The sequence below is a fragment of the Ambystoma mexicanum genome, chromosome 2q, assembly GCF_040938575.1.
Source record: "Ambystoma mexicanum isolate Mex_15411 chromosome 2q, UKY_AmexF1_1, whole genome shotgun sequence".
In the NCBI taxonomy this organism is placed as follows: domain Eukaryota; kingdom Metazoa; phylum Chordata; class Amphibia; order Caudata; family Ambystomatidae; genus Ambystoma; species Ambystoma mexicanum.
The window spans coordinates 882,098,320-882,124,312 of NC_090924.1; the positions used below are offsets into that span (position 1 = coordinate 882,098,320).

At 42.6% G+C, this 25,993-nt stretch overlaps 1 protein-coding gene across 2 annotated transcripts in view; it reads left to right on the forward strand.

The window, feature by feature from the left end:
- The window catches only part of LOC138569807 (uncharacterized), a 312,946-nt gene that overhangs the window by 238,575 nt on the left and 48,378 nt on the right, over positions 1-25,993 (forward strand). For both annotated transcript variants that reach the window (XM_069648149.1, XM_069648148.1), the window contains exon 4: positions 13,465-13,531. In XM_069648149.1, the coding sequence (XP_069504250.1) occupies positions 13,465-13,531 (67 nt within the window). The remainder of the gene's footprint in view (positions 1-13,464; positions 13,532-25,993) is intronic.

The window sequence follows — 25,993 nt, forward strand, 5'->3', positions numbered from 1 at the left end:
TCAGAGATAATACCTAGAAGGATCTGGCATGGGGCACAAAAGAGACATGCGATCGAGACAGCGAGGAAAAAGTTAAACAAATCAGTAGAGAAGTACTGCAAGAGTACAGGTCTACATTTCATAAGACATGGTTTACACCGAAGCAACCCGGACATGTTCCACCAAGATGGAGTGCACCTATCAAAGGTTGGGATAGGGTTTTTTTCCGACAAAATTTTTAGGGCACTCCAAGCAAGAGGCTGTAGGTAGGGGGCTTTTGGGGGGGACCTGAGTGGGTGTAAAGGACACCCACTCAGGTGTGGCGGCATGTGCCCAGGAACGAAGGCTCAGGGATAACAAAGACTCAGAAGGAGCCTTGAGCGGCTTCGGAACTGGACACAATGTGCCCAAAAGCATATGTATATGTAATGTTTTGTTATAATGGTTTTTCTGTAAGAAAAATAAAATGCCTACGGCCTACAAATTTTCCATACACAAAGTTGTCTGTAACTTATTATTAGGTAGGGTTCTGGTAAGAGCAGCAAGGTGAACCCACACTACTCAGCCTATGACCCAGGCCCCGGACCGCATGAAATGCGGAACGATAGAGGGTCTGGGAGTTTAGGCGCGGGGTGGGGGGAAACCGGCGCGAAGCGTAGGGAGGGGCGTCCGAATGGCGCCACAAGAAACAAAGGCCCAGGAAGGGCAGGAAGCAGCACCTGGGTAGGTGCGAAATATAACAACAGGAGGTCAGGGGGTAAACCCGGCCGCCCCCAGGAAGGAACAAAAGGCCGGGGGGGTATAAGTAAGCCTGGAAAAGGAGAGGCGGCACAAACCAGGTAAGAGCTCACCTCTCTCGGGTAGGCTCTTGGTACCTGGAGAAGGGAAAGGAAAAACGTTGCCACCCAACCCACCCTGCAAAAAGAAACGGAAGAGGTGGGGGTGTGCAGGCAGGAGCCAGGACGCCGAGTACTCCTTCGGTATACGGTACAAGATGGTGCAAAAGTGGAAGAAAGAACGCCGAGTACTCTTTCGGTACACGGTCCAAGGGAAGAAGGAATAAGCAAGAGGAAAGAACGCCGAGTACTCTTTCAGTACACGGTTCAAGAAACGTTGTAGGCGGCATGTGCCCAGGAACGAAGGCTCAGGGATAACAAAGACTCAGAAGGAGCCTTGACCGGCTTCGGAACTGGACACAATGTGCCCAAAAGCATATGTATATGTAAAGGTTTGTTATAATGGTTTTTCTGTAAGAAAAATAAAATGCCTACGGCCTACAAATTTTCCATACACACAAAGTTGTCTGTAACTTATTATTAAGTAGGGTTCTGGTAAGAGCAGCAAGGTGAACCCACACTACTCAGCCTATGGGTTTTAAGGGGTAAAAAAACAGGGGATAGGGGGACCCCCCCATAAAAAAAATTGAAAAAAGATATGCATTCAATGCTTTTTTTGTTGCTTTTTTTAGATGCTAAGGCATTCGATGCTTTGGCATTCAATGCTATCACTATAGACCTGTTGCTTAGAAATGCATAAACAAACATTGATCCTCTATTTTAGATGCCTACGCTCCTCGTGGTGTGCAAGGTAATGCACGGCTCAGCCCAGATGAGGGGGAGATTACATTGATATGATGCAGGCAGGGTCAGGCAACATATACATATATTTCACAGTGTTGTGAAGAAGGCACGCTTACCTGTGGAAAGTAGGGAGCGTGCATGCGCTGAAGTCGTCGATGTGTTGGTGGCTTCTCCTGGTGGTAGCTGTGATGCAAGGGGGCTCCAGCCCTCCCGGGCAGCAGAGGTAGACTGGGCACAGACAGGCAGTGCCCTTAGTGGCATTAGGATTCCTAACTCCCTTTCACATACCCATTCACTTGTTCTTATCTATGGCTTTCACTGATCACACATTATCAAGCAATATTGCACTGGGCTATGGTGCGGGACTCTTTAAATTACAGTTTAATGTTAACTATGGGCCTGATTTACAAAGCGTTTTTCAGTGGGATTGTGCCATTGTAAAAGACTTTTGTAAATCGGGCCCTATATCTGTTAAAGTACTTTCTAAATGCTACACTGTCAGCAATGGGAAGTGTTTCCTGGTTTACACAGTGCACGCAGTCCAGAAAAATTAAGTTCCATGTTTTTTTATTTATTTATTGATTGTGTTACGACTTTAAAGTAAAACCTTTCACAAATCAAACATTTTACAATAACAAGATTAAAACAAGAAAAGGATAAAAGCGGAGATTACATTCATATAATAAGTGAACACATAATACATAAAAGTGCTTTTGACAGTGCAGGAATATAACCAAAAAGATCCATATTTTCAGCTAAAAAAGCAAACAGGGCAATAGATAGAGACAAATAATTTCCATTCATTAAACGACTACAGAGGTCTTCTGAAAAGACGGCTGAAAGTTGAATAAATAAAACGTAAGATATAGGGCCAGATTTGTGGAATTATCAGCACAGAAAATAGGGACTTTGCGCGCCAAACTGTGCACATAATCCTGTTTGTCGATTCCTGAAATCAACTGTGCAGTACTTTTTTGTTTTTTGCAGGGACTTCTCTCAGGCTCGGCACGTCACTGCGAGAGGCTGAATGCCTTGCGCGAGACACCACACAGAGCGTGGGCTTGGCCTGCGCCGAGGGCAGCGTAGGGGGCGGAACTCGGAAAATGAGGAAGAACAAGGGAAAAGTGGGAGTTACGAGGAATGGCACACCGGAAGGCCATTGCGCGCCCACTATTGGGAGCAACCTCTCTAATGTAGGGGTGCGGATTCGCAGACTAGCGGTGTGCAGGAACAGTTTACGGGGCTTCACATGCAGATTTTCAGAGTTTTATCCAAGTTACAAAAAATCGAACACTTGTTGTTGGGTACCCCATGCAGCATCCTTGTGATGCAGGCCTGCTTGCTGGAGACCCCAAGCACTGTTTAAAGGGTGCATGTATTCGCACCTTGGGCGCACACAAAGGTAGCTGTTTCTGGCTGCTATTGCTTTGCGTGAGGGCGTTCGGGGGCGTTCGGGCTGTGACTTAGTGCAAACAATTCCAGGAATACACAGAGCGCCCAGTTGCAGTCTGCAGGCTTGTGCAGAGTAGTTCTCGGCGCGCATGCTTTGCAGGATCTCTGCGCATTTTCCATGAATCGAGCCCTAAATTTTTCAGATTTATATAATCTACATAGGGCCTCATCACTAGTTGGGCAGTAACCCCACGGTAAATCTACCGGAATACCGCCCAACAAAGTTACTGTTACCACCACTTGGTCTGGCGGTATTACTGACGGATTGCAAATGGCGGTGCCGGTGCAAGTCCCAATTTTTTTGACTCAATGGGGCATTTTTGCTGCAATTACTGCAGTGGAAACTGCATCGCAGTAATTGTGCCAGAAATTTGTGGAAAGTCAGAGGATTTACCTCCAGCTCAGAGTGGTAATGCAGCAGTAGTGCTATTACCGCCACATTTTTTACCGCACTGCCCAACTTCAATCCAATAAAAGGACCAAGCACCTCCAGCATGTGCAGACAGTTTACCCTAAACTGTAACAAAATTAATCTAAAGGGCCATGAAGAGGCTTTAATCAAGTATTGATGTGGCGCCCATGATCACTTTATGCCCTCCATATTCCTTATTAAGAATCAGGCCACATAAGTGGTCCAAGTTAATGTTCCGATCCCACTGTGTATGTTTTTGTTTTATTTTAACTAGGGGAAGATTCAGATGGTTTCCCTCTCAATTAAACAGAAATATTATTCCCAATTGGCCATATAAGTTATCACATACTTACCCTAAAACTTAAAAAAAAATACATAGTTTATTCCACTTAAAAATAGTCTACCAAAAATCTAGCCTCATTTCAAGCCGAATTACTTCTACAGAAATTGACGGAGCAAATTCGCCCTTTCCAAATATGAAACAATTTCTTTAACTGAATCAGAAAAAGCTCCAAACCATACAATACCATAGGAGTCACTTTTGCTTTATAATATTCAAGTAAGGGACGCTAAGAAAAAAAGCTAAATTGTTCATGAATTTATCCTTCAATTGGCCCAAATGACATCTAGTTGCAAAAACGTACCCCAAGTAAATCATAGAGTGAACTTTTTTCATTTTCCTACCAGTTATGAACCAACCTAAATTGTTTCCCATTTTATGGATTGAAAAGCATTACACAGTATATTTTAGGATTGATTGCTAGGTTATTTTCCCTAACATAGTCCTCCAGTGCCTTTAATCTTTGTAAACCCACAGGGGTTAAATCCATTAAATCATCGGCATAGGAAAGCCAACTGCTCTCCAAACATCCTATTTGTGGAGGAAAACAAGAAACATTACCAAATCTTAATAGGAGAAGTGAAATATATAGATTAAATAGGGTGGGGGTGAGCTCACAACCCTGCCTTAATCCCAGGTTCACCTCAACATCTCTTGATAATAATCCTTCAGAGTTGAGTCTCACCTTTAATTTATTATTTAAGTGAGACATTAGAAGCATATTTACCAAACCGCAAGGGAAATCCCGTTTGCGCAACATACACCATAACTTAGCTTGGTCCTCCTTATTAAAGGCTGAGGTCATGTCCAGACAGGCTACATAAAGGGGAGTCTTCCTATCTAGATTTGTTTGGCTTGAAAATATGTTAGAATTAATCCATTTAGAACTGTCCCAATCCGCTTCCTTAAGCCAGTCTGAAACATGCTTAATCTGCCCGACCTTATCAACCACTCCTGTAGATCTTTCAAAACAAAACTGGCTAGGACTTTCGAAGAGATGTCAATTAATGAAATTGGCCTGTAGTTACTTGGAAAACTGTGCGGCCCTCTTTTGTAGATCAGTATTATGATATATACTGCCCATGAATTAGGCATGCGATTTTACTCCATTCTCTGCGAGAAGAGACACATCAGTATGCTCGCCCATAGTTCTATTTTTTACTTTAAAACTAAATGTGAAATGCCATCTATCCCAGCACCCGCCGACCATCACTGCGAGCACCCTGTGAAACCATCCCTACTGTGACAAGGCCACACAGACCAAGAAGAATGCTAACTCACGACTACATGCTCAACCCGAGAAGATGGAGTAATGAGGCTCAAGCCTCGGTATACAAAATCACTGCTGATGGATACAATCTATCAGCAAGAAGAAGAAAAGTCCTGCAACTGGCTTCTATCATAGTTTACTGTTAATATCAACACTAACATTGAATGGTCAATACAATTATTATGCTTAATCTCCAAGGAAATACACATGTCTAACACTAATTGGGTGATGAATATAAAATCAATTATTGAGCTTGCATATGGCCCAAACCACATTGGCTGTATAGGACAATCACCTCTTATATTGCCATTTAATCTATATACATCCCAATTGATCATAAACTTTGCCCATCTTGAGCCACAAACATCCTAACCTCTTTTGTTTCTTAGTTAAAGGCCATGATTTATAGACTTTGTCTGATCCTGTGAATTTTCCATCTCCTCCTCACCCATACAACAACAATTAAAATCACCTGCAATGATTACTAGCGTGGAGGGAAATTCAGATAGCCAACGAAGCAAGATGGAATAAAGTTCCTTCCATACATCCTTGTCTGCCACAGACACTGGGTTGCAGTATATGTTAACCATAAGCATGTTTAGGTTGCAACTACCTGAACATACTTTTACAGCTAAAATGGATTCCTGATTGACTTTTCATTCTTCCAACTGTAAGCCTAAACCAGTCCGTGCAGCAAATAAGACACCCTCAGATGGTTTACCCTGCGGGTCTTTCTTACCTTTTTTGATAAGAGTAGTGAAGCCATCGGAATTGGTTTGTCTCAAAGCCAGGTTTCTTGAAGGAACACGGGGGCAACGTTTTTTTAATGTACCCATTGTACCAATGTTGTTCATTCAACAGCCCATTGTAACCCCTCGTGTTTCAACATAGACAAGAAACCTCTTGGCTGCTAAAAGCCTTGCCTACCACCTTTATGTAAGGGTAGGGTGAACGGATGCCACTGCCAATCTTCATTAACATTTGAAGGTTCCAATGGAAGGAATAATTGTTTTGCTCCAGAAGCATCCACCTTGAGTACAAACATTCTTCTGACAACTAGAGCCTTCTAAAAACGTCTCCTGTAATAAACCACACTCCTCCTCTTTCGGGATAAATGTATCATAACCTCTTGCGATTAAGTACTCATGGGTAGATTGTACCAAACACCACGCCAGGTCTGTATAAAAATGGACAGTACACTCGTTAATCAGATCGTCTTTTTGAAGTTGCACCCAATTTTTAATCACAAGAAGAAACACCTGACAACCAGGGAATACTTTTTACAATTGCCACAATTTGCGATCTATTCATGGGCTAGCCACTTCATCCCAGAATATAGAGACAAAAATGATACACCTCTTCTTCCAACCCTTTAATAGAGAATCCCTTTTTACTGGCTTAGGATTTAAGACTTTAACGTAATCCCTCGTTCTTCAATGTTCCTCCCAGTAATCCAAATCCCTCACAGCTACTGTGTCACCCACTTGATCATTGCCATCATCAATTAATGGAATGTCCTATGCGCTATTTGTCCAAGCGCCCCCTCCATAGACAACTGCGGCTCCTCAATATCACTTGTAGGAATTAGCTCCCCCTCGTCCATTGTCTCTATTTGAGCCAGAAAAAAGTCAGATAACTTTATATTTTCTACTGAAGTGTTTCCTTTTGCCTCTAAGATGTTTTTTCTTTTGTTTGAGGCAGACTAATATCCACTTTTCTCTCATGAATCTTCTATTTGCAGGTTAGCTCTCAACGGAGCAACGAGGGCTTCCAAACACCTTGAGATAACAAAATTTCAATTATGACCGGTGAAGTAGCTGACTTCGCGTTTTTCTTTTCCTGCTTCTGGGAGAACCCAAAAATATTTCGAAGACATCATCTGGGCCAGAGTGCTTCCAAACCGAGCCTCCTTTCAGATTTTTTGATTTCCTTTGTAAAGGAGATTTAGCCTTCTTGCTTTTAATTCTGTGTGGCAATACATTTTCTTCAGCATGTGACCTTAAAGGCAAAGTCTGCACAGTGCCAGCCACGGAGGCCAACCCATTCATTCTCCTATCCTTCTTATCTAAACATTCCAATTTGACCTCAAGTGATAACTTTAATTCAGACAAAATACCAGTATGAGACCTAATTTAAAAATGTTGGTTATCATAGAGTCTAACCAAGCCTTGTAGAAATAAATTCAGGGCAGCTAGTTAGTGGTCTCCCAGACTCGATGAATCCAAACCATATGACTCTCTTCCATTATCAAGACCAAGCAGAAGCGAGCCATGTTGGAGTCCAGCTGAACTGTCCCAATCATTCCCAATCACCAAGATAAGTCCCGCTTCATTCTGCTTATTCGCAAATAGGCATGACGAAGCACTAAGATTTGTAGCAGACATTTCCAATTCTAATAGTTCTTCCTCTAAACTTAAACATGCATTCAGTAGAGATACATTTGAATTATTCTCCGTATTAGGCACTTGGCTGTCTAAATCTGCTTCGTTGATCGGAGGTTGCACACCTCTCGACTCAATAGAAGTGCCCCCCGTTACATTTTCAGTAGTAGACTGTTGCACAATTTGGCTAAAGATTTTTTGGGGCACTAGTGAAAAAAGCAGCTATTTTAGAACTCGGGTCATTAGTACCTGGCACAAGTGGCGTACCTTTATCGTGCACTCCCAACTCCTGACACGAGGGAGCCTGCTGGATAAGGTTAGCTTCCTCAAGTGCTTGTGCCACTTCATTACCTAGCGGTGTAATTTCTTTGCTTCTTAAATTATATCTTTTGCCCTTTCCTCCCATTATAGACACGAGTGGTAGCCAGACAGATCAACCAAAGACACGCTCGATAACGCTGACACGCAATCAGATAAAAGAAGCGGGTTAACCACTTGACCTGAGCACGAACACATGCAACTTATTCCAATCAGCTGAGAAAAACATCTGTCAGTTTTCCAAAATGTTCCGAACGATGCAGGTAACAAAGTCACTGAAGCAAAACACAGACCCACCTAAAGCAGTAAAAGTGTGCCAGTGAGATCTCCGCCGCAATATGAGCGGCCAGACTTTCAACCACCGTTCAACTGCAGTATAATTGCACTTAGGCTGCACTTTCGTGACGGCCCTTCGTGGCACCGGCCAATTTAATAGTCAGCAGCACCTCCTCCCAGCCTTGCAATCAGCATCCAGGAAGAAATGCAGGAAAGATCTTTATTAGAGCACACAATGAACAGTCCTGCATCCTGCAGTATAACTGCACTTTGGCTGCACTTTTGTATTTATTTGAATGTAATCTTCCTCAGCTTCAAGTACAATGAAAAAGGATCGTATTTCCACTAGCAAACTACAGTATCATATTTTCTTTCTGTGAATATTCGCTTGTCAACCCCTGCACTCTGTGCGCAGAAATGCTAACTTGTCTACATGCAGTCACATCTCAGAAGGCATTATATACAATGGGAAGCATAAAAAAAAATGCCAATATTTATTTATTTTAATTCTTGCTAATGTGCCATCTCGCCCGAATGCCTCAGGGCGCACACAAAACAGACAGGACAGGACGAGAGTTCAGTAACAGGTACTAAGTGGTCTAGGTGGGGGGGGTGCATTGAAGAAAAAGGTTTTCAACTTTCAATCCTTTTAAGTTCAAGTGGGATGGCATTCCAAGTGGCCGGGGCCAGGACATCGAAGTTAGTCTTTCCGTATTTGGCTGTGTAAAATCTGGGTTGGCTGTGCTTGGCCTGATCTAGTGACTTGACAGAGCGCGTTGGCAGGTAGCGCTTCAGGCGCTCTGTTAGGTAGACAGGCGCATCGAGGTTGAGGCACTAGAAAGTGAGAGTCCGAATTTTATATGAGACACAGTGCCTGACTGGGCAACCAGTGCAGAGTTCTTCGTGCTTCAGTGATGGACTGCCATCTGGGAATACCCAGAGCTGCTCTGACGGCCCCATTCTGTGTGACCTGGAGGGCGGCGAAGTTGGACTCGGCGCTGCCTGCCAGGAGACCATTGCATTAGTCGAACTGAAAATTGACCAGGGCAGGGGCTAGATGGACATATTTTTTGTGGACAGAAAAAGGCGCCTGTGGCCAAGAAGTTTGTTAATACAGCCGCATGATGCACGGGTCTTAGCTACGTGCTGCCTTATGGTGAGTTTGGCGTGAAGGGTAACAGCTAGCGTTTTGACGCTCTTGGCCACAGGGATGGCGGTACTAGCGATGGAGAAGTTGGCGTACTCCGGGGCCTGGTTTTTCAGCATATCACTGAAGGCAGTGATAAGAATCTCCATCTTGTCAGCGTTAAGGGTCATTGAGTTTGCTATCATCCATGAGTGAACGGTGTAATAGATAGAATTGATGGCCTGAGAGTCCTGGGTGTAGGTGCCTGAGAGTTTAAGAATGACCTGGGTGTCATCAGCATAGTTTTTATGCTGGACACCCAAGTCATCAACAGTCTTAAGAAGACGCAGAATGTAGATGTTAAACAAGGTGGGCAAAAGGGAGGAGCATTGAGGTACTCCGCAAGTAAGTGAGGTGAAGAACAGGCATCGTCAATGGCGACCCTAGCATTGCGGGGGCCAAGGAAGGAGGCAAGCCACTTTGTTGCTGTGTTAGAGAAACCCACCAATAATTGCATCATGGTCGCCAGTAGTTCATGGTTGACCAGGTCAAAGGTGGCCGACAAGTTGAGGAACATGAGGAGAGCTGGATGGCCTTGATCGATGATGGTGGATAGGTTGGATTTAAGGTCTGTAAACTAATTTATTACATTTGGAGAATTTTCATACTCCCTTTGAAATCTTTTTTTAAGGCATGAAGCCAGAAGAAACCCTCAAGAGTTCATAGGGAAGTCCAAGCTAGCAGGTCTCTCCTGGTCCCTCCCACACTTTTCCAGGAAAGCAGGTCTACATTAGGTTAAGTTGATTCAGAATTCCTCATAGGCAAGGCCCAATTTTCCAAAAACCATCAAGCATATAGCTGGGGCCAGGTGTTCTCCCTCCCTTCTGTGTTACTTTCGATTGCAAAGTTAGAATGACCTTCCCTGTCTGTTCCTGCTTTTTTAATGTGCCATATTCCCATGCGTGTGTCATAATTAAGACAGGGTTTTTGATTGGCCAGGTTCTCCCAACGGCTTGCATCATATTCAAACACTCCCATAGAATACACACACACACCCAGCCCCCATCGACAATTTGCTATTAATAATTTTGATTGCATGATGGTTTGTATTCCATAATTCATGAGGGCAGCCTACCACTCCAATGAGATATAGATTTCTGAAATATGTTATCATAGACGGACATCTGAATATGAGGCATGACTATGACAGCCATTTATTCATAGAGTTAAGACTATTAATACTTTTTTTACATATTGCAAATCTTAGGAAATTCAATGGACTCATCAGATAGAGAGGACTCTCATGATTGCAAAACACTCCAAGGCTTGTTTGTAACTGGTACCATTGTCTATCTCACAAAGGTTTTTGTAATAAAGGGTAAAATGCATTTGAATGGCCCCTACATTTTTTAAATGCAAAAGTCCCAGCCTTGGTTTTTTTTTCTGGAGTAATGAAACTTGTGATGCTAGTAGGTCTCTCAGTCAAGAATTAAACTGGGGCTACTGACACAGAGCCTCCTTTCAGTCGGTTCCAATTAAGCTGTATCTTGTCGGCATCATTGCCTCCAAAAATGTCAAAAGTGACACATTGACAGTGACCTCTGTTTGAAGCTAGGCCTTAGAAGAATAGACCTGATTTTTACCATGCATCTACTGGCATGTTAATTTGTATTTATAATGATATTTATTTACTTAGATGGACTTGCAAAGGTGAAGTCTGCTCATGTACTCAGAAGGGCTGCTCACATGGCCCTTTGTTTTGGAAAATTAACATTTGTTTTCTTTATTAAAGGCAAACACAGGTTACCCATTCCAGTTGGTGAAGACAAGGGAGTCTTAAAGCCCCCATATGGGAACCTGTTTGCAGGGCTGAAGTGAAGTAGTGAGTTTGTCAATGAAGAAATAAACAGCATTTTCCCAAGCCAACTCAGAGCATCATATGTTTTTCTATGCCTAAAGGCCTATTCACTTCTGTCATAGTGATACAGTTCAAACCATCGCCATCAGACATTTCAATAAAATTAAAAAGGAATCCTACTTTATTTTGAACACATCAACATTTTAGTTTATTAAATGACACAGGAATACATACATAGGCTGGTGCAGTCTTCCACATTAATGTTTTCCTGGTTTGCGATTAGTATGGCGTTTCTTTAGCTTTCAGTGCATTGTTCCAGTGCGACAAGAGACCACTTTACATTTTTGCAGACAACTTTACTGTATTCATATTTTCAACACTTCTGGCTGTGAGCTTAATATTTAGTTCCACATGTTCTTGATGTTTGGTAAACTCTTTGCCATTTGTCAGGTGTTGTCTCTCATGGAAGCAAGTAAATGATAAATATTTTAACAAATAAAGTAATGCATTATGTTGGCCCCTCCCACTTTACATTGAAACATTCTCCATGTTTCCATTAGGTGTTTTCTTTCAAATGAGACGGCCCCTTTCCACATGCTTTGTCTGTGCAATGTTTCGTCAGACATTAAACCATATGTGTCAGGCTTGAAGAGTTAGTGCAGCTTTTCAGTGCCTCTTGCTTTAGTTGAATGCTTTTGGATTCCATTTATTATGATTTCTATGAATTCACTCTTTATGTCACGATGAATAGGTATACTTCACTGCAAGTACAGACCTCCTTAAACAACAGATAAAGGTGATCGGCCTGCTGGTCTCTGAAATCTGTATACCATAAACTGCATGTTAAAGACCTCATTTTGACTAAAGTCAACCACATGAGATGCTTAGAAGTGCAATGGTCCAATGGTACCGAGGCATATCAGTATATCGAACACTCTAATGCACTATATTTATAGGGGAAAAGGGCATTTCTGATGTGAAAGGAGCAAGCATATTTCAGAGCCAATCTGTTGAATCACTAAGAATTACCAGACAATTATTTCAAGTTTGTTTTAATGGGTACTTTTTATTGATATGCAGTATATCATATCTAATTATAAATTCAATGCACTAAAATACAAGGTCTACAAACATAATATGTATTAGGAAATGATTGCCAACCATTCATTGAAATATGTCACTTTCTGTTCCCACTTTCTCTGCACCCAGATCTCATAATTTAGCAGGATGTGTTTCCAGGAGGAGGAAATTGCTGTGAGCATACAGAACTCACAGCCAGCCCATCCGTGTAGTTTTAAGAACCAAAGACTCACCCACACTCCCACGTGCATTGTCATGCAGATCCCTGTGTATGGTAACTGGTCGGCTCTCTCCCAGTTGCGTGCTGGGTGTTCACTGTGAGTGACGGGCATTAAAGGCCCCTTCATTGCAATGGATTATTTACAATTCCAAACCCTTTGGATAAATGGATAAATGGAGAAACGTGATAGAAGCGCTCATGCTTTGCATGAGCATATCTATCAGTAAAAGGGCTCTGTGGGAATGGGTCTACAAAGCCCCCAGTTATTTTCCTTATCCTCAATCTGCTCTGGGATGAATCTGGCAATTTTGTGACTTGGTGGTGATAACATATAAGCGTGCATCAACTTGTCGCATTTAAACATCTTTATATGTATCATATGTAGACAAAGGTGGGCCTTTTAGATCGGAAAGCAGGTGCTATAGATCATATTTGAAAGAATAGGATATTTGTCCATATATTTATATTTAATACATTCATTTATGCTTTTTATTATGTATCTTGGCTCTGACCACATAAGAGCCCCCTATATTATGTATATTATTTTTATTGTTAATATTAACATCACATCCTTGTATCCAGGCACATGCTGCATATTTGCTGATCTGTGATGCCAAGCTCCAGAGACTCTTAGAAAGCTGCCTCTCCCCAATAGAGATTGTGATGGTGGGGGGTGAGAGAGCCTTGAGTTCAGTGGAATGCACGTATTGACCCAATGAGAGAAGGCAGTTCCATTGAAGAAGCAAAACATACTTCTGTGGATGGAGCGCAGGCCTGCAATGAAGGAGAGAAGTTGTCGAATGTGTGACTGCAATACTATGTCAAAACCCATCAGTGAGCAGTAAGGTCCTTTCATCTGGCTACTGCCACATTTTTCCTAGAAACAGAAGTCCATCACAGGAATATCTGATGAATGAGTCCCTATGTGCTTGCTAGTGTTGAGTAAAGGAAAGAACACTCTAACAGGTAATGGCCGTTTTTGTAGAACTGTTCAAGGTGAAGTTTTTCCAGCTGGGCTTTTTAGTGAGGTCTTTGAACGTTTGGAAGACCTGTGGTTCAAAAGAAGCTGAATACAGTTCCCTGAGTAAAGACCGATGCACTCTGTGGCTTGTGACTTGTGGGATATTTCAGTGTGGACTCTGACATGTCATTCTTGACTGTGTACATTGCAGGACAGAGATGAATGCCTCGATTCTCCCAGTATCTGCGGTGAACGGATCAAGTGTCTGAACACACCAGGTAAGATTGTACACTGGGTAAGGTTGTGTTTCTTATTCTTGTATTCGTGAAGCTAGTATTGCCTTTTGGGTGATAGAGAACATAAAATATATATGAAAATAAATGGTCACGGTCACACAATTAATCATATAGTTCAGCTGGAGGGCAAACACATCCCTAAACGTAATAAATAACCACACTCGGGAATCATTTTGTGATAGTATAAACCTTAAAAAAGATATGACAAGGATGGTGGTAGGAAAAATTGCTGAGACGAAAAGTAGTTTAGTCATGCAAGGCAGAAGTAAAAGGCGTGCTCTTTTAAGTGCCAGGCTTTTATTGAAGTCGATGCAAAAAGGACGAGTATGCTCGTCCTTGGCACTTAAGGTAAACAGTGACCTTAACAATAGCACGATTGTAAAGCTAAACATATTCAGATTGTGTATTTAAATTGTAAATAATCTAATAGAAAACAATAGTAAAATATGTCCACAATGTACCCAACACAAAAGGATAGTTATGAATGTATTCAACGTAGCCCAATGGTACAATTGTTTCCTTACCACAACAGGCCATACATGCCAACATTATCCATTTCATACGGGAGGCTTTAGGCAAGTCCAGGCTTTAAAACTGTATTCGTCGTTCTGGATTTCCATATTATAAATCCAGGACCACAAGTCCAAGAATGCAAAGTAAAAACCAGGGCTGGAGTGGTGCATCCTCAATGGAATGGATAATGTTGGTGTGTATGGCAGTCGTATTCAGACATTCAGGCGGTCATTTTAAACTTAGTGCAAACTACATGCAGGGAACCACCACCAACATTTCTATTTATGGGGAGTTGGGTCCAGAAATAGTGAATAGCAAAACAAGGCAACATCACCTTTCCTCTTCACTTTTACGCCAGTATCGGACACCTTCATATAATGCCTTGCAGGTGGCATTTACTCATATATTCCTATGGAATCTGCCAGCACAGTAGCAGGTGCAAATGCAAAGCACATTCCATAGGAATCCATTGGTTTTACATCAGAATAAGAATCTTATGCAAGCATGTAACGTTGTGCTCTTGCTGATGGAGGAGGAACGCGAAGTAGAGATGTGCTCTGTTTTGTGCCCTTGCTACACCTTGGAATTGCTTTAAAATGAGCTGTAGCACAAAATGGAAGTGTAAAGGCATTACGGCTTCCTTTTACACTTTCAGTATTTGTGTACGGAACCTCTCACATCCAAGAACACTACTTAAAGGCCAAATCCATTCCATGTTTTCAGCATATCCACACAAAATACATTTGCATACAATAGATTTAAAAAGGAGTCACTTCCATAGTTGTTGATTAATCTGAAACCCTGGTGTCCTTATGGCGCTTGAGAATAGGCCTGCAAGACCCCTGGTTTAAGATATGGCCTTTATTAATCAAACACATTTGTATTTCAGGCCTATTTTGTTGGATCTAGTTGTTATTTGTGCTGTAAGTGATCACAGCCCAGTGCCTTAACCCCCTAGTCAGTTTGCTTAGTGCCAAATGTAAACACCAGTGCTGGAATAATGAGATCCTGCAGAATAAATGGTATCAAATTCACTTCGTAAAAATATCTGCCTCTGAGGATGAAATATATGTCACTATGCTTTCCAGTGAAGAGCACACCACAGAGTCATTGACTTCCAGTAGACCACTGACTTCATGTTTATCTGGCACCATTTATAACCAAAATTGTAGAACTCTGATAATACCACATTTATTTTGTAAATGCATTGTTCCCGCTCAAGCAATCAGAAACGTTTCGTACCAAAGTAAATGCTGCTTGCACAGCAGCCCTTTATTGCTGACACTGCTCGGTTGTTTCTTGTGTTTTCAAGGGGTCCTCTGCATCCATCCATCCACCATTGCCTCCCACTCCACTGACCCCATCCCAAGCCCCATGCAGTCCTATTCTCTTAAACTCAGGCCCCGCCCCAAACGCTTTCCTAGTGCTAGATGTGATATAACAATCTGCAGTATTTCCTGGTTGTTTTTTTATGTCTTTTCTGACTCGGTCGATCCATGCCCAAAATGGAGTGATCAAGAGTAAGCTCTCAATGTGCTCTGAAACTGGCTTCAAGTGGTTCTACGTTATTTCGCCGCAGAATTTTTCATTGTGGGTTTTTTCATCGCCGTTTTTTTTTCGAAAAACTCATCGTTTTTTTTCCCTTACACCCACAGCCATATATTTAATTTTTTAACCACCCAAAAAAAACTGATGAGTTTTTTTCGAAATAAAAACGGCAATGAAAAAACACGCGATGAAAAATACCGCGGTGAAATGCGTGTATACCCTTCAAGTGGCCGGAAGTGCTACCATTAGTGTTGCTTAGTATCAGAAGATCCTCTGCTAATCCCACAGTTGCTGTGATTGGTGTCCGGGGCCCTTATGCATCCTCGGGGCCCCTGACCTCCCAAACCAAATCAGTCCAGCTCCTGTCTACCCTCAGCCCTTGCATTGGAACACCCTCTGCCCTGGGTGTTTGCACTTACACCTAACGCGGCTACAGGCCATATAGCACTCAACATTCATAGCACTTCATATGTGTCTCACCCATGAGCTCGGATTCCCCAGCACTTACCCCCTCACAAGACATAGTAGGTTTGTCCTTTTTTCCTTTTTGTTCCATCCCACTGCTCTAAACAATTGTGTTTTGTAATGTGTTTCACTTCCCTTGTTTCCTCCCTTCGCCCTGTGGGCCCTTTGAAACAGTATTTTATTTGCTCTATAAGAGCCTAACGAGCAAACAATAAATAAATACATTAAATAAATAAATAAGAAGGAGAAAGACAGCCCCATTTGTCGGCCCAATTTCCGATAGTGTATGTTCTCCTTTTTTGAAGATTGCACCCATCTCCATGGATTTCTGCCAATCTATTTCACTACCAGTGTGCAAGCCTTGCCCACAAAAGTCAGCAATGGTAGCTACTATAGATTCATCCCATAGGAATCGTTTGACTATAATGCAGTCTTTCCCCAACATGCTTTTTATATGTGTCTCCTGGAATTACCGTAACATTGGAGCCAGAACCCACCATCAATGTTAATTCAGGTCCATTCACCAGGGTCTTGCAGTGCAGCTTTGGGTATCCTTTGTTTTCTGTATTCTGTGACAGAATAGTGGCTTCATCCTTATGTCACAAGCAGGTCACAGAAGAAGTTTCTACTCCGTGGTGCTAGTATGGGCAAAAAACTGGTTTTGAGGGGCTGGAAATCACAGAATGCTCCAACTCTTGATGATTGGACTGAGGGAATGTCTGCCCTGGCATCCATGGAAAAAATGGTTTTTAAGAGGCAAAAGAAATTGAGTGTATATGGGAAAATTTGGAATGACTTCCTGAATTTCTACTAAATGTATTGCTAGTTATGAATATATAATGTTCTGCTGTTCTGTATATTCTTACTGTATCGTACTATTTGTTCTGATTGATTTTATCGTTTATCTACTTGTGAAACTTTATAAATAAATACATTTAAAAAAAACAAAAAAAACAAGTAGGTGACAGTGTGCTCTGTTGAGATGATTGCGTCCAGCCGTGTGACTTTGTGATGGCATACCTTGTAAAATTGGCTGATGCAGCCACACCCCATGCTTTCATGGGAAAGTGTTATACCCTTGCATTTGTTGTTTATGGCTTTCACTGTCACAATGGTTGTTCCCTCTGAGTTCATCCTCTTGGCCAATGTGTGTATCACATTTTCTGCACTCAGTTTTGCACTTTCTTTACTCCGAGCATTGACTCTTCCTTAGACTTTAGAATTTTTAAGACCTCTTCAAGTGTAACGTCCTTCTCTTGGGTGAACTTTTCTTGGATATTTTGAATCTATCTACTACCATGTCTGAGCATCGAGTTTGTCTGGTCGCAAAATCACAAAAGGCATCTACTTTTCTCAATTGGACAGTATAATCATCAACATGTTTGATGGGGCTTTACACCCCGGTATACTAGCAGATATATTGTTTTTAATTTAAGTGTGATACAGTTTAATTATCAAACTTTATACACAATATACACAATGTCAGAATTCCTTAAAACCTTAACAAAACCTATTAAGAATTGTTACTACACATAAGCTATAATTATAATCATTTCATTTCTTCTATAATTCCAATGATTTTTTAATCTGCACTCAATTCCAATGCCAAATCGTGTTACTGTTAGAGATAGCACATTGCCTACTAAACATTGAACCAAAAATCATCAGTTTGTAGCTAATCCATTTTATGTACAAATTTATCAAAATAAGAATATCTATTATTAGTAAGCGTGCCACGCATCAATAACAAATGTCTGGTAGTTTCTCAAACATCTCCTTTTTTACATAATCGGTGGCATCTATTCTCTATGCTTAATCCTATACTATGACCCAGTGCAGATAGACATGGACGCTGATTCAATCTTACTATTAAGAATATCTTTCTGAGGGGAATGTCTCTAAATACTAAGGAGGAACACCAAGTCGATAAGTATGTATCATCATATCTTGTATGCTTTTCTTCTCTCTAGCAGATGACCGATTTTGTATATGGTCCCAAGTGTGGGCCTTCATCATGAATCCATTCTTTAGTATAGCAATTTCAAAGTCCCAATCCATCTGCCTATGGCTTTGACATGTATTTCCACATGCTCTTTGAATTCGTTCAGGATTTCCGATCCCCTATCTCTCAGAGTTTCGTTTATTAGCTTCGAAATTAGACTACCTTTATTTTTTCATATTTTTAAGAATAAAACCCGTTTGTTCATCAGAGCCTGAGTACTAAAAGCTATCACACCCAGCTTCAGCTGAATACATTGAATTGTTACCGAATCCGAGATGCCCAATAAATACCTCCAAAAATGTGCTTCTATTTTATGTAATCAGGCATGCCCGTATGAGAAGCATGCCTGATACCCATGGAGAATATGTGGCGGAAGCCTCTGCTTATACATCAACAGTAACACTTTTAGAATATGAACACCTTGAACTCTTACATAATTCTTTATGGTGACTTGTTAAGCCATTACGTTGGTACAGGACTGTTCCCATAACAAATTCTAACACAATTTATTTTAAAAATAAGACTCAAAAGTATATATATTTAGGTATCAACTAGTTGCAAGTTATGATATTTTAATAGCCAGTTAACACATGAGCTTCTGTGTCTCCTATCTGTATACATGATTTTAGTGTTCTCTACATTTATACTCAATCCATTATATTTTGAGTATTTCTCTATGGCATCCAACAATCTTTTCACTCCAACTGGTGTATGGTCTAACAGCACAATGTCATCTGCATAGCTCATCTTGCGAGTTTGTTTAGGACCTATTTGTGGGGGAAAGTTATTGAGGTTTATTAATGCTTTACACATGTCAGCCATATTTAACTATAAAAAGATATCTTGTGTAGCACCACATTCTCCTTGTGTTCACATCTGCATGCTAAGTGCTTTGTGGCCCCCAGAAAGACTGTCATTATTAGCAGTTTCCGGTGGGAGTTTGGTCTTGAGGCCTGCAAATAAGTGCGGTCTTCCATGTTTAGGTCATTTAGCAACATCACCTTTTTTCTCGATGTGGAAAAAACAGTGTCCTCTAGTGATTCACATACGTTTCAGACATTAGTAGCCATTACATCTATGGCATGGCAGGCTTACCAGGTGAAGGCAGGACTATTGCTGGATGGGTGGTGCCTTGCATTTTTACTGGTCACAAGTTTTAGTAGTATGTTCTGCCCACTCCACAGCAATGTAATGTTACTGAGGCAAGGAAACAGTGATGAAGTACTGGCAGGTATAATTGAGATTTATTTATGGATAACAGGATTTGTTTTTGTATTTGTAGTTGTTTTTATTTGAGGAACAGGAATATTAGTTTTGAAATGACTTACAATTGCACATTTAAAGATGGTGTAGGCATTCCCTAGAAGGCGGTCTGCACAATAGCACAAAGATGAGAACAAGTGGTGATACAGATTATGAGGGTGTAAAAAATGTGGGCTATATGCCACAGACAAAACAAACAAAGAAATATATGAAAAAGATGACTTACAAAGGTAACATTAACCTAGGGGGCATATGCTGCTTCAGAATAAAAAGGGGTAATGTACAATTATAAAACTTTACATTATTATGCAGCTCCACAGGGTCTGGTGGGGTCAGGTAGGGAGGATGGAGGCAGGGGGAACTCCCTCTTTGACAAGTAAGTGAAGTTTAAGCCAAGACCTGAAGAGATCCACAATCAAGCTGGCTTTGATTGTGATGTGCAGGGGGTCCCAACAGAGTCGGTCAAGCAGGGGGAAAGAGTGGAAATGAGAAGAGGCACAGGGGCAAGGGACAGGGAGTTTGACTGCCAAGGAGGAGCCGAGGGAATGATAAGGTGAGTAGACAGAGTTAAAATCAAATGGGCACTTAGGAGCAAGACCATTGATGGCTTTTCTAGGAAATTGAAAATTGAGCTTTGTGCATGGAGAGCCAAACTGCCTCATGTTGCTAGGTAGAAGTGGGAGAGGATCTGGGTAGGTTGTATAGAGTGTGGGAAGTGAGGTTAAGCACTCTGCAGGGAGGAAGGAGTAGAAAGGAAGGGCAAGGAGTGGACTCGAGCAGAAATCGAATTTGCTGAGCACAAAGTTGAAGATTAGAGTTTTCATTGGGGGTGAGAAAGAAATGTGCAAATGTTTCACATATTGAGACGGTGAAGACGAGGTGAAAATGTGTTGGTAGTGATTAATTGTTGCATTCGTAGATCTCTATCAAAGAGGACCCCAAAGTTGCAATCTTTGGTTGAGGGAGCAAGAAGGTCAGGCAGGAAGAGGATAGGAAAGGGGAGTTTAGGATGGGCATTAGAAGCAGGGAGAAAAATGAATTACATTTTTTAGGATTTCAGCATGAGGCAGCAGAGAGCCGTCCAATGATAGATTGCTGTGAGACTGATGATAATCCATTCTGTAGTGAAGGAGGAAAAGGAGGAACAGATTTAGGTGTCATCAGCAAATAGGTGGTAGTGAAAGCAAAAGAAGGAGAAACGTCTTCTTATTGCAGAGGTATGGTAGGTGAAGAGCAGAGATGCAAGGACATATGCTAGGGGGACACCAACCGGGAGAAGGGTGAGGTCCGATGTTTGTGAATTTTTAAAGGCGCTTCCTTCCAGGTAGGAGTCAAATCCCAAGGTCCTATCCAGTGAGGAGTAGACAAGAGTAGTTGATGATGTCAAAAGAAGCAGAAAGGTACAAAAACATGAGCATAGAAGAACGTTTAGAGTGGTGAGCATCGAGAGAAAGTTTGAGATATTATTCAGTGCAGTCTCAGTGGAGTGTTTACTACAGAATGCAGATTGAAAAGGATCTCCAAGGCCATTATCCTTAAGGTAATTAGTAATCTGAAAGAAGACCAACCACTCAAGGACTATTCAATAATGGGGGAAAGAGAGACGCTTGGTGACAATTCATTTGCCATTTGGGTTAGCAGAGGTATTCTTCAAAAGGGTTAGGATAGATGCAGATTATAATGAGGCAGCAAATATCCAGCAGAAAGAGAAGTTGAAGAGTTCAGAGAGATAAGGACAGATGATTGATACTAAGGGGGTCATTATGAGCATGCCAATCAGGGATAAATGGCTGTAAAATGGCTGGTGCTACCGGCTCCGGCATTTTTTCCAGACTGGCATTCTCTGAGTCTGCCGGAAGGGGCAGTGAAATAGCGGCATGCCCAAACTGCTTGGAGTTCAGGCCCCTTCCGGCAGAGAAATCACTGAAGCACTAGCAACATTATCAACAGTGCTGGTGCTTCAGTAGTTCCTGTAAAGACTGAAGGGGGTATCTGTACTTCTGCCCAGATCACCCGAGCCAAGGTTATCTAAATGGTAGCTATGGATGAGTAACCAAGGCTTAAGCTCTCAGGAGGTGATGCAGGCTGGTTCTTAAGTACAGTGAGTCCCCAAGCTCCCTGCAAAGGAATACCCACACACTATATTCTGTGCTAACACAGTTCTTTATATAAAAATAAGGTTCAGAGATGTATACCCAATTCAATAACACAATTTTTACTCAGGTAATTTTATAATGGTAAATCTATCCAATGCTATGTGGTACCACACGTAGACTTTAGATTCCTTTAAAATGCATCACCTGCTGGTAGTTATTATAGAGCATACAAATCTTTCAGTAAGGTGTATCAACAAAGACAATAAGGAAGGAAGACAGGTTAAGGTTAAACAATGTCAGAATGCTCTCTTTGGATATAGATACAGAATTCTGTGTGAGGATCCCCCCACATGGGCAACCTGTAATAAAGAGTTAACAAGCCCAGTCCATAAATGTTCAGTAAGCCTTGCTTCTTGGTTAAAAAGTTCAACCACCCCAATGTACCTGAAGTGGAAGAGTTTCTTCGATGGTTCATCAATGGGATCTTTCGAGGGTGTACTCCCTTAAAAGCAGGAGCCACTGGGCATCTAGAACCTCGAGGAAAAATTGAACACTTACAGTGATGCTGCAGCTTTGACTTTTGCGGTGCTCTTCGACAATTGATTGTGAAAGTCCTGGGAAGATGAGGCGTGCAGTAAACCTCGATGCAAAGTGTTTGGTGCCACAAAGAAGACTCTGTGATGGATGCAGGCCCGGCAGTGGGTGTCAGGTGTCGGGAATCGCATTCAGCGGTCCTCTGGCCTGTCATTGCTGGTGCTGCAGCACGTACCTGGGGATAGCTTTGGCGATCAGGAGTTGACCACAGGTTCGACCTCGGATCTTCACTTTGTCAGTGTACTCAGGAAGTCTTTGTCAGCTTCTGGTGGCTGGAAACCCACTGGCAGACTTTCCTTGGTAGCCGGTGACCTCGACTTTCACCGGCGGGATAAAGTGGTCGACTGTGATGGCAAGGGAGCCCTCTATCAAACGTTCTTAGGCAAGAGTGGAGCTTTCTCAGCTCCGCCCATCAAGCAGCACTGCATCAAGGTGTCACTGCTTCTGGGCAATATGATTAGACTGGCTTCCATTGGTCATGGAAATCTTCTGAACCCCAGTCGACGGCAATGGACTCGATGTCCAGGTGCTCTCTTCAGGATTCTCGGCAGGCACCTTCTCCAGATGTCATACTCACAAAACTGGCTTCCAGGGTGCTTCAATGACGAACAGCAGTTTTTGCATGATGGTCCCTCATAGTTCAGGGTGAGGTCTCCAAGCAGGTCCTCTTGGATCAGTCCTCGACAGACTCAACCGCTTTTAGATTACTTCACCGGAATACAACAGCTGTCTTCTTCTTCCAGCTGGACTTCAGGGATGAGCTTCAAGTTTCAACTTCAGCTTCTGAAAAAAAGTGGTAAGAGAGAGGTCCCCAGATATACACATTTGTCCCTCATTCACTCTACTGAGCCAGGCTCAGTCAGCCAATCGCACAGAAGGGCAGTCATGCAGACAGGTAGCCAATCAGGCATTCAGGCCATTCACTTCCACCTAGACACCCATAACAAGGAATGTGGATTGGGGCAAGCACCCAGTTTTTCAGCACACTACACTGCATTCATGTCAGTTTCGGGCAGGGCTGTCTCCATCATTGTGTCACACACACTGAAAACAGACACCCATAACATGGAATGCATATTGGTCACACACTCCATTCACCCAGGACTGGCTCACCCCAAGGGTGTACCCAGAACATACAGACACTAGGAAGGCTCCAGCCAGCCTGGCTTGACCTTCCCCACAATACCATATATGGTTCTTCAACCCAACAGCCAGGCAGGGGAAGGGGCAGAGTAAGGGCTTCCCAGGACTCTGGGAAAAACAAGGTAACAGGCAATAGAAACCAAAAGGCCCCAGGGGCCATCTTGCCTTCTATCAGGAATCCACTTATTCCTATGGCAGGGTATCCCAAAAGGGAGGATACCCAAAGCTCCTGTCATATCAGAATAAAGCTGGCACCAGCCCATGCCCTGCTCTGTGGGCAACACACAGGTGCCCAAAAACATGCACTAGGGGTACAGGGTTTTACCCCCACCCATGTGTGCCTGCTCTCTGTTTACCACAACCAAAATGAGGAAGAGCTTCACTTCGAGGGGTCTCCTGTGCAGATAACACAGAACACACATGATAAGGGGGTACAGGACAAGGACAGGGAGGCCCTGTCCCTCCAATGCATTTCCAGCATCACAGTTCCCATCTCATGGATTCCTATGGAACTCAATGGAATGGGAACTTACCGCCATTGTCAGCGCCCATAATATTCCGGTAGGACCGGGATATTGGGCGCAGGTAATGAACGGTAAGGCAAGTCTACCGGCAGGCTCGTAATGAGGACCTAATGAGCAAACAGGTCAATCGGAGTGAAGACTGGGGGTGTGAAGGAAGGGTTGTAATTTTGTAGGACAGATATGGGAGTAGTCAAGTGTAGAAGGGGAAGAGGTGGAGTTCAGAAGGAGAATATGGGTGGGAGGGAAAGGATTGTTGTGAGAGTATCACCAATTGTATAGATTTTAGAGGAAAAATTGTGTGAAAAGTCATAGCAGAAAGGAAACAGACAGCCAATATTAGCTTGGGCGGTGTGAACAAAGTTTAGAGGGTAGATAAAGTTTGTGTGGAAGATTACAAAAGGAGGAAATGAGTTGGCAAAATATGGGGATTGATCAGAGCCCAGGGCAAAGGTGAGAGCAGCAAGGGAATTTTTGTAGGCTAGGCATAAGGTATAGGTTTGTGATTTGCAACAGGGTTGTAGCACATGTTTGTTTTGAGGGTCTGGATCTCAGATGTGATTCAGGGCTGGGGATGTGGAGAGGAAGGTGTGCATGCACCTGCAGGACAATATTGTTAAAAATGTCATTAGTGCATAGGGAAATTTGGAAGAACCATAGTGAATGGAAGAGGCAAGAATAGGGGAGAGAGACTGGAGAGGGGTCCTCCCATCATCAAGGTGAAGGGCAAGAGAGTCCTGCTTGAATTTCCACCTGGCCACTGAAGTGGGGCAAGGAGGAGTAGATGGTGCAGTGGCAGAGATGCTACAGTGAACAATGTAGTGGTTAGAGGGATGGGGATCATTTGAGGGTTCGGTGGAGGAGAGAGAAAGAAAATGTCCCCAAAGTGGGTAGGATGGCCATGGAGGAAGGAGAAAGGGTGGTGAGATTACAAGGGGTTACATTCAAGGGGGGTAGCTGTTCAGGTCTTGCAAAGGTTGAAGTCCCCAAAATGACAATGGGGATGCAAGAAGGGAGTGGCTGAAGGAGAAGGTTTAGGCAACGGAGGGAGCTAAAAGAGATGGAGGGGCTTGATAGGGAGCCAGAATAGTGAGAGATGTGAATAGTGGTATCGTCAAAAGAGGTAGAAGTGATGTTGGAAGTGGACAAGGAGGCAGTGGTGAGGTCAGTATTTATAAGTAACCCTCATCATCATCCTACCCATCAGGCCAGGCAAACGGGAGAAGGTATCAGCAGCTATGTGGAAAGCCACTAATTTAGCAGAGTTCTGAAAGGCTAGCCAGGGTTCTAGTAGAGAGTTGTAGTCGTCAGGGACATAGAAACACAATAATTCATCCTACAGTACCAAAAAAGTACAATCTCTTTTCACCAAATTGAATAAAAGGGAAAGGTGTGGGGGGTGGGGGTTGGCGAATATCGCCAGGGAGGATCACCCACCTCAAGTCAAACCTAACCACACCAGCTGGCTAAACATTGTCCTAGTCCATCATCCCCGCAAAACTATACCTAACTTCAACAAGGAGTTTTCTCAGCTACTACAACCATTAAATAAACCAGGCAGTGCCACACTAGACCTTGGAGACTTTAACCACTGGCGGGGAGGTCCTTCAAAAAAATCACACTCACCAACCTCGCTAAGCGGACAAATTCTCTGCTTGGGGACCCAACAGATGATGACTGCCCCGATTCACTAGTAGCCTCATACAAAACACAAATGACCCAAATGCTTGACAAATTAGCACCAATAAAAACCGTTACTGTGAGAGAAGGGAGTTCTCTCAACAGCTGGTTCTCACCAGCACTGGAAGAACAAAAAGAAGGAAAAGGCAAGGCGAACCCACCAGGCTAAAATCTAACTCCGACCGCCACAAATCCGACTGGAAGGCCCAAGAAAAATCATATAAAATAGCCATCCATGATGCTAAAAATAACTTTTTCACTAATAACAAATAACCAAAGCTAAAAACAGTTATTAAACAATTTTTTAAAATTCTAAAAATGTTGGAGAAACTTTAAGTCCAACCACAGACTTTTGTTCCAAAAACAGCTGACTGCTCCAAAGCACAGCATGCATTTTTTGACAAAATTGTTGCTGCACGAGATAAGAGCAAGGCAAACTCCCCGGACAATTCTCATGTTCCCCTATTTACCCCTAACCCGAACCACACTGGCTAAGAGGAACTGGAACAGATAAATGAACATCAAGATGTGTCTTTTAGGCCCATAACAACTTTTGAATTGGTGGGAGCACTTATGCATATTCACCCTACTTCCTGCCCTGGAGACATCCTACACTCCA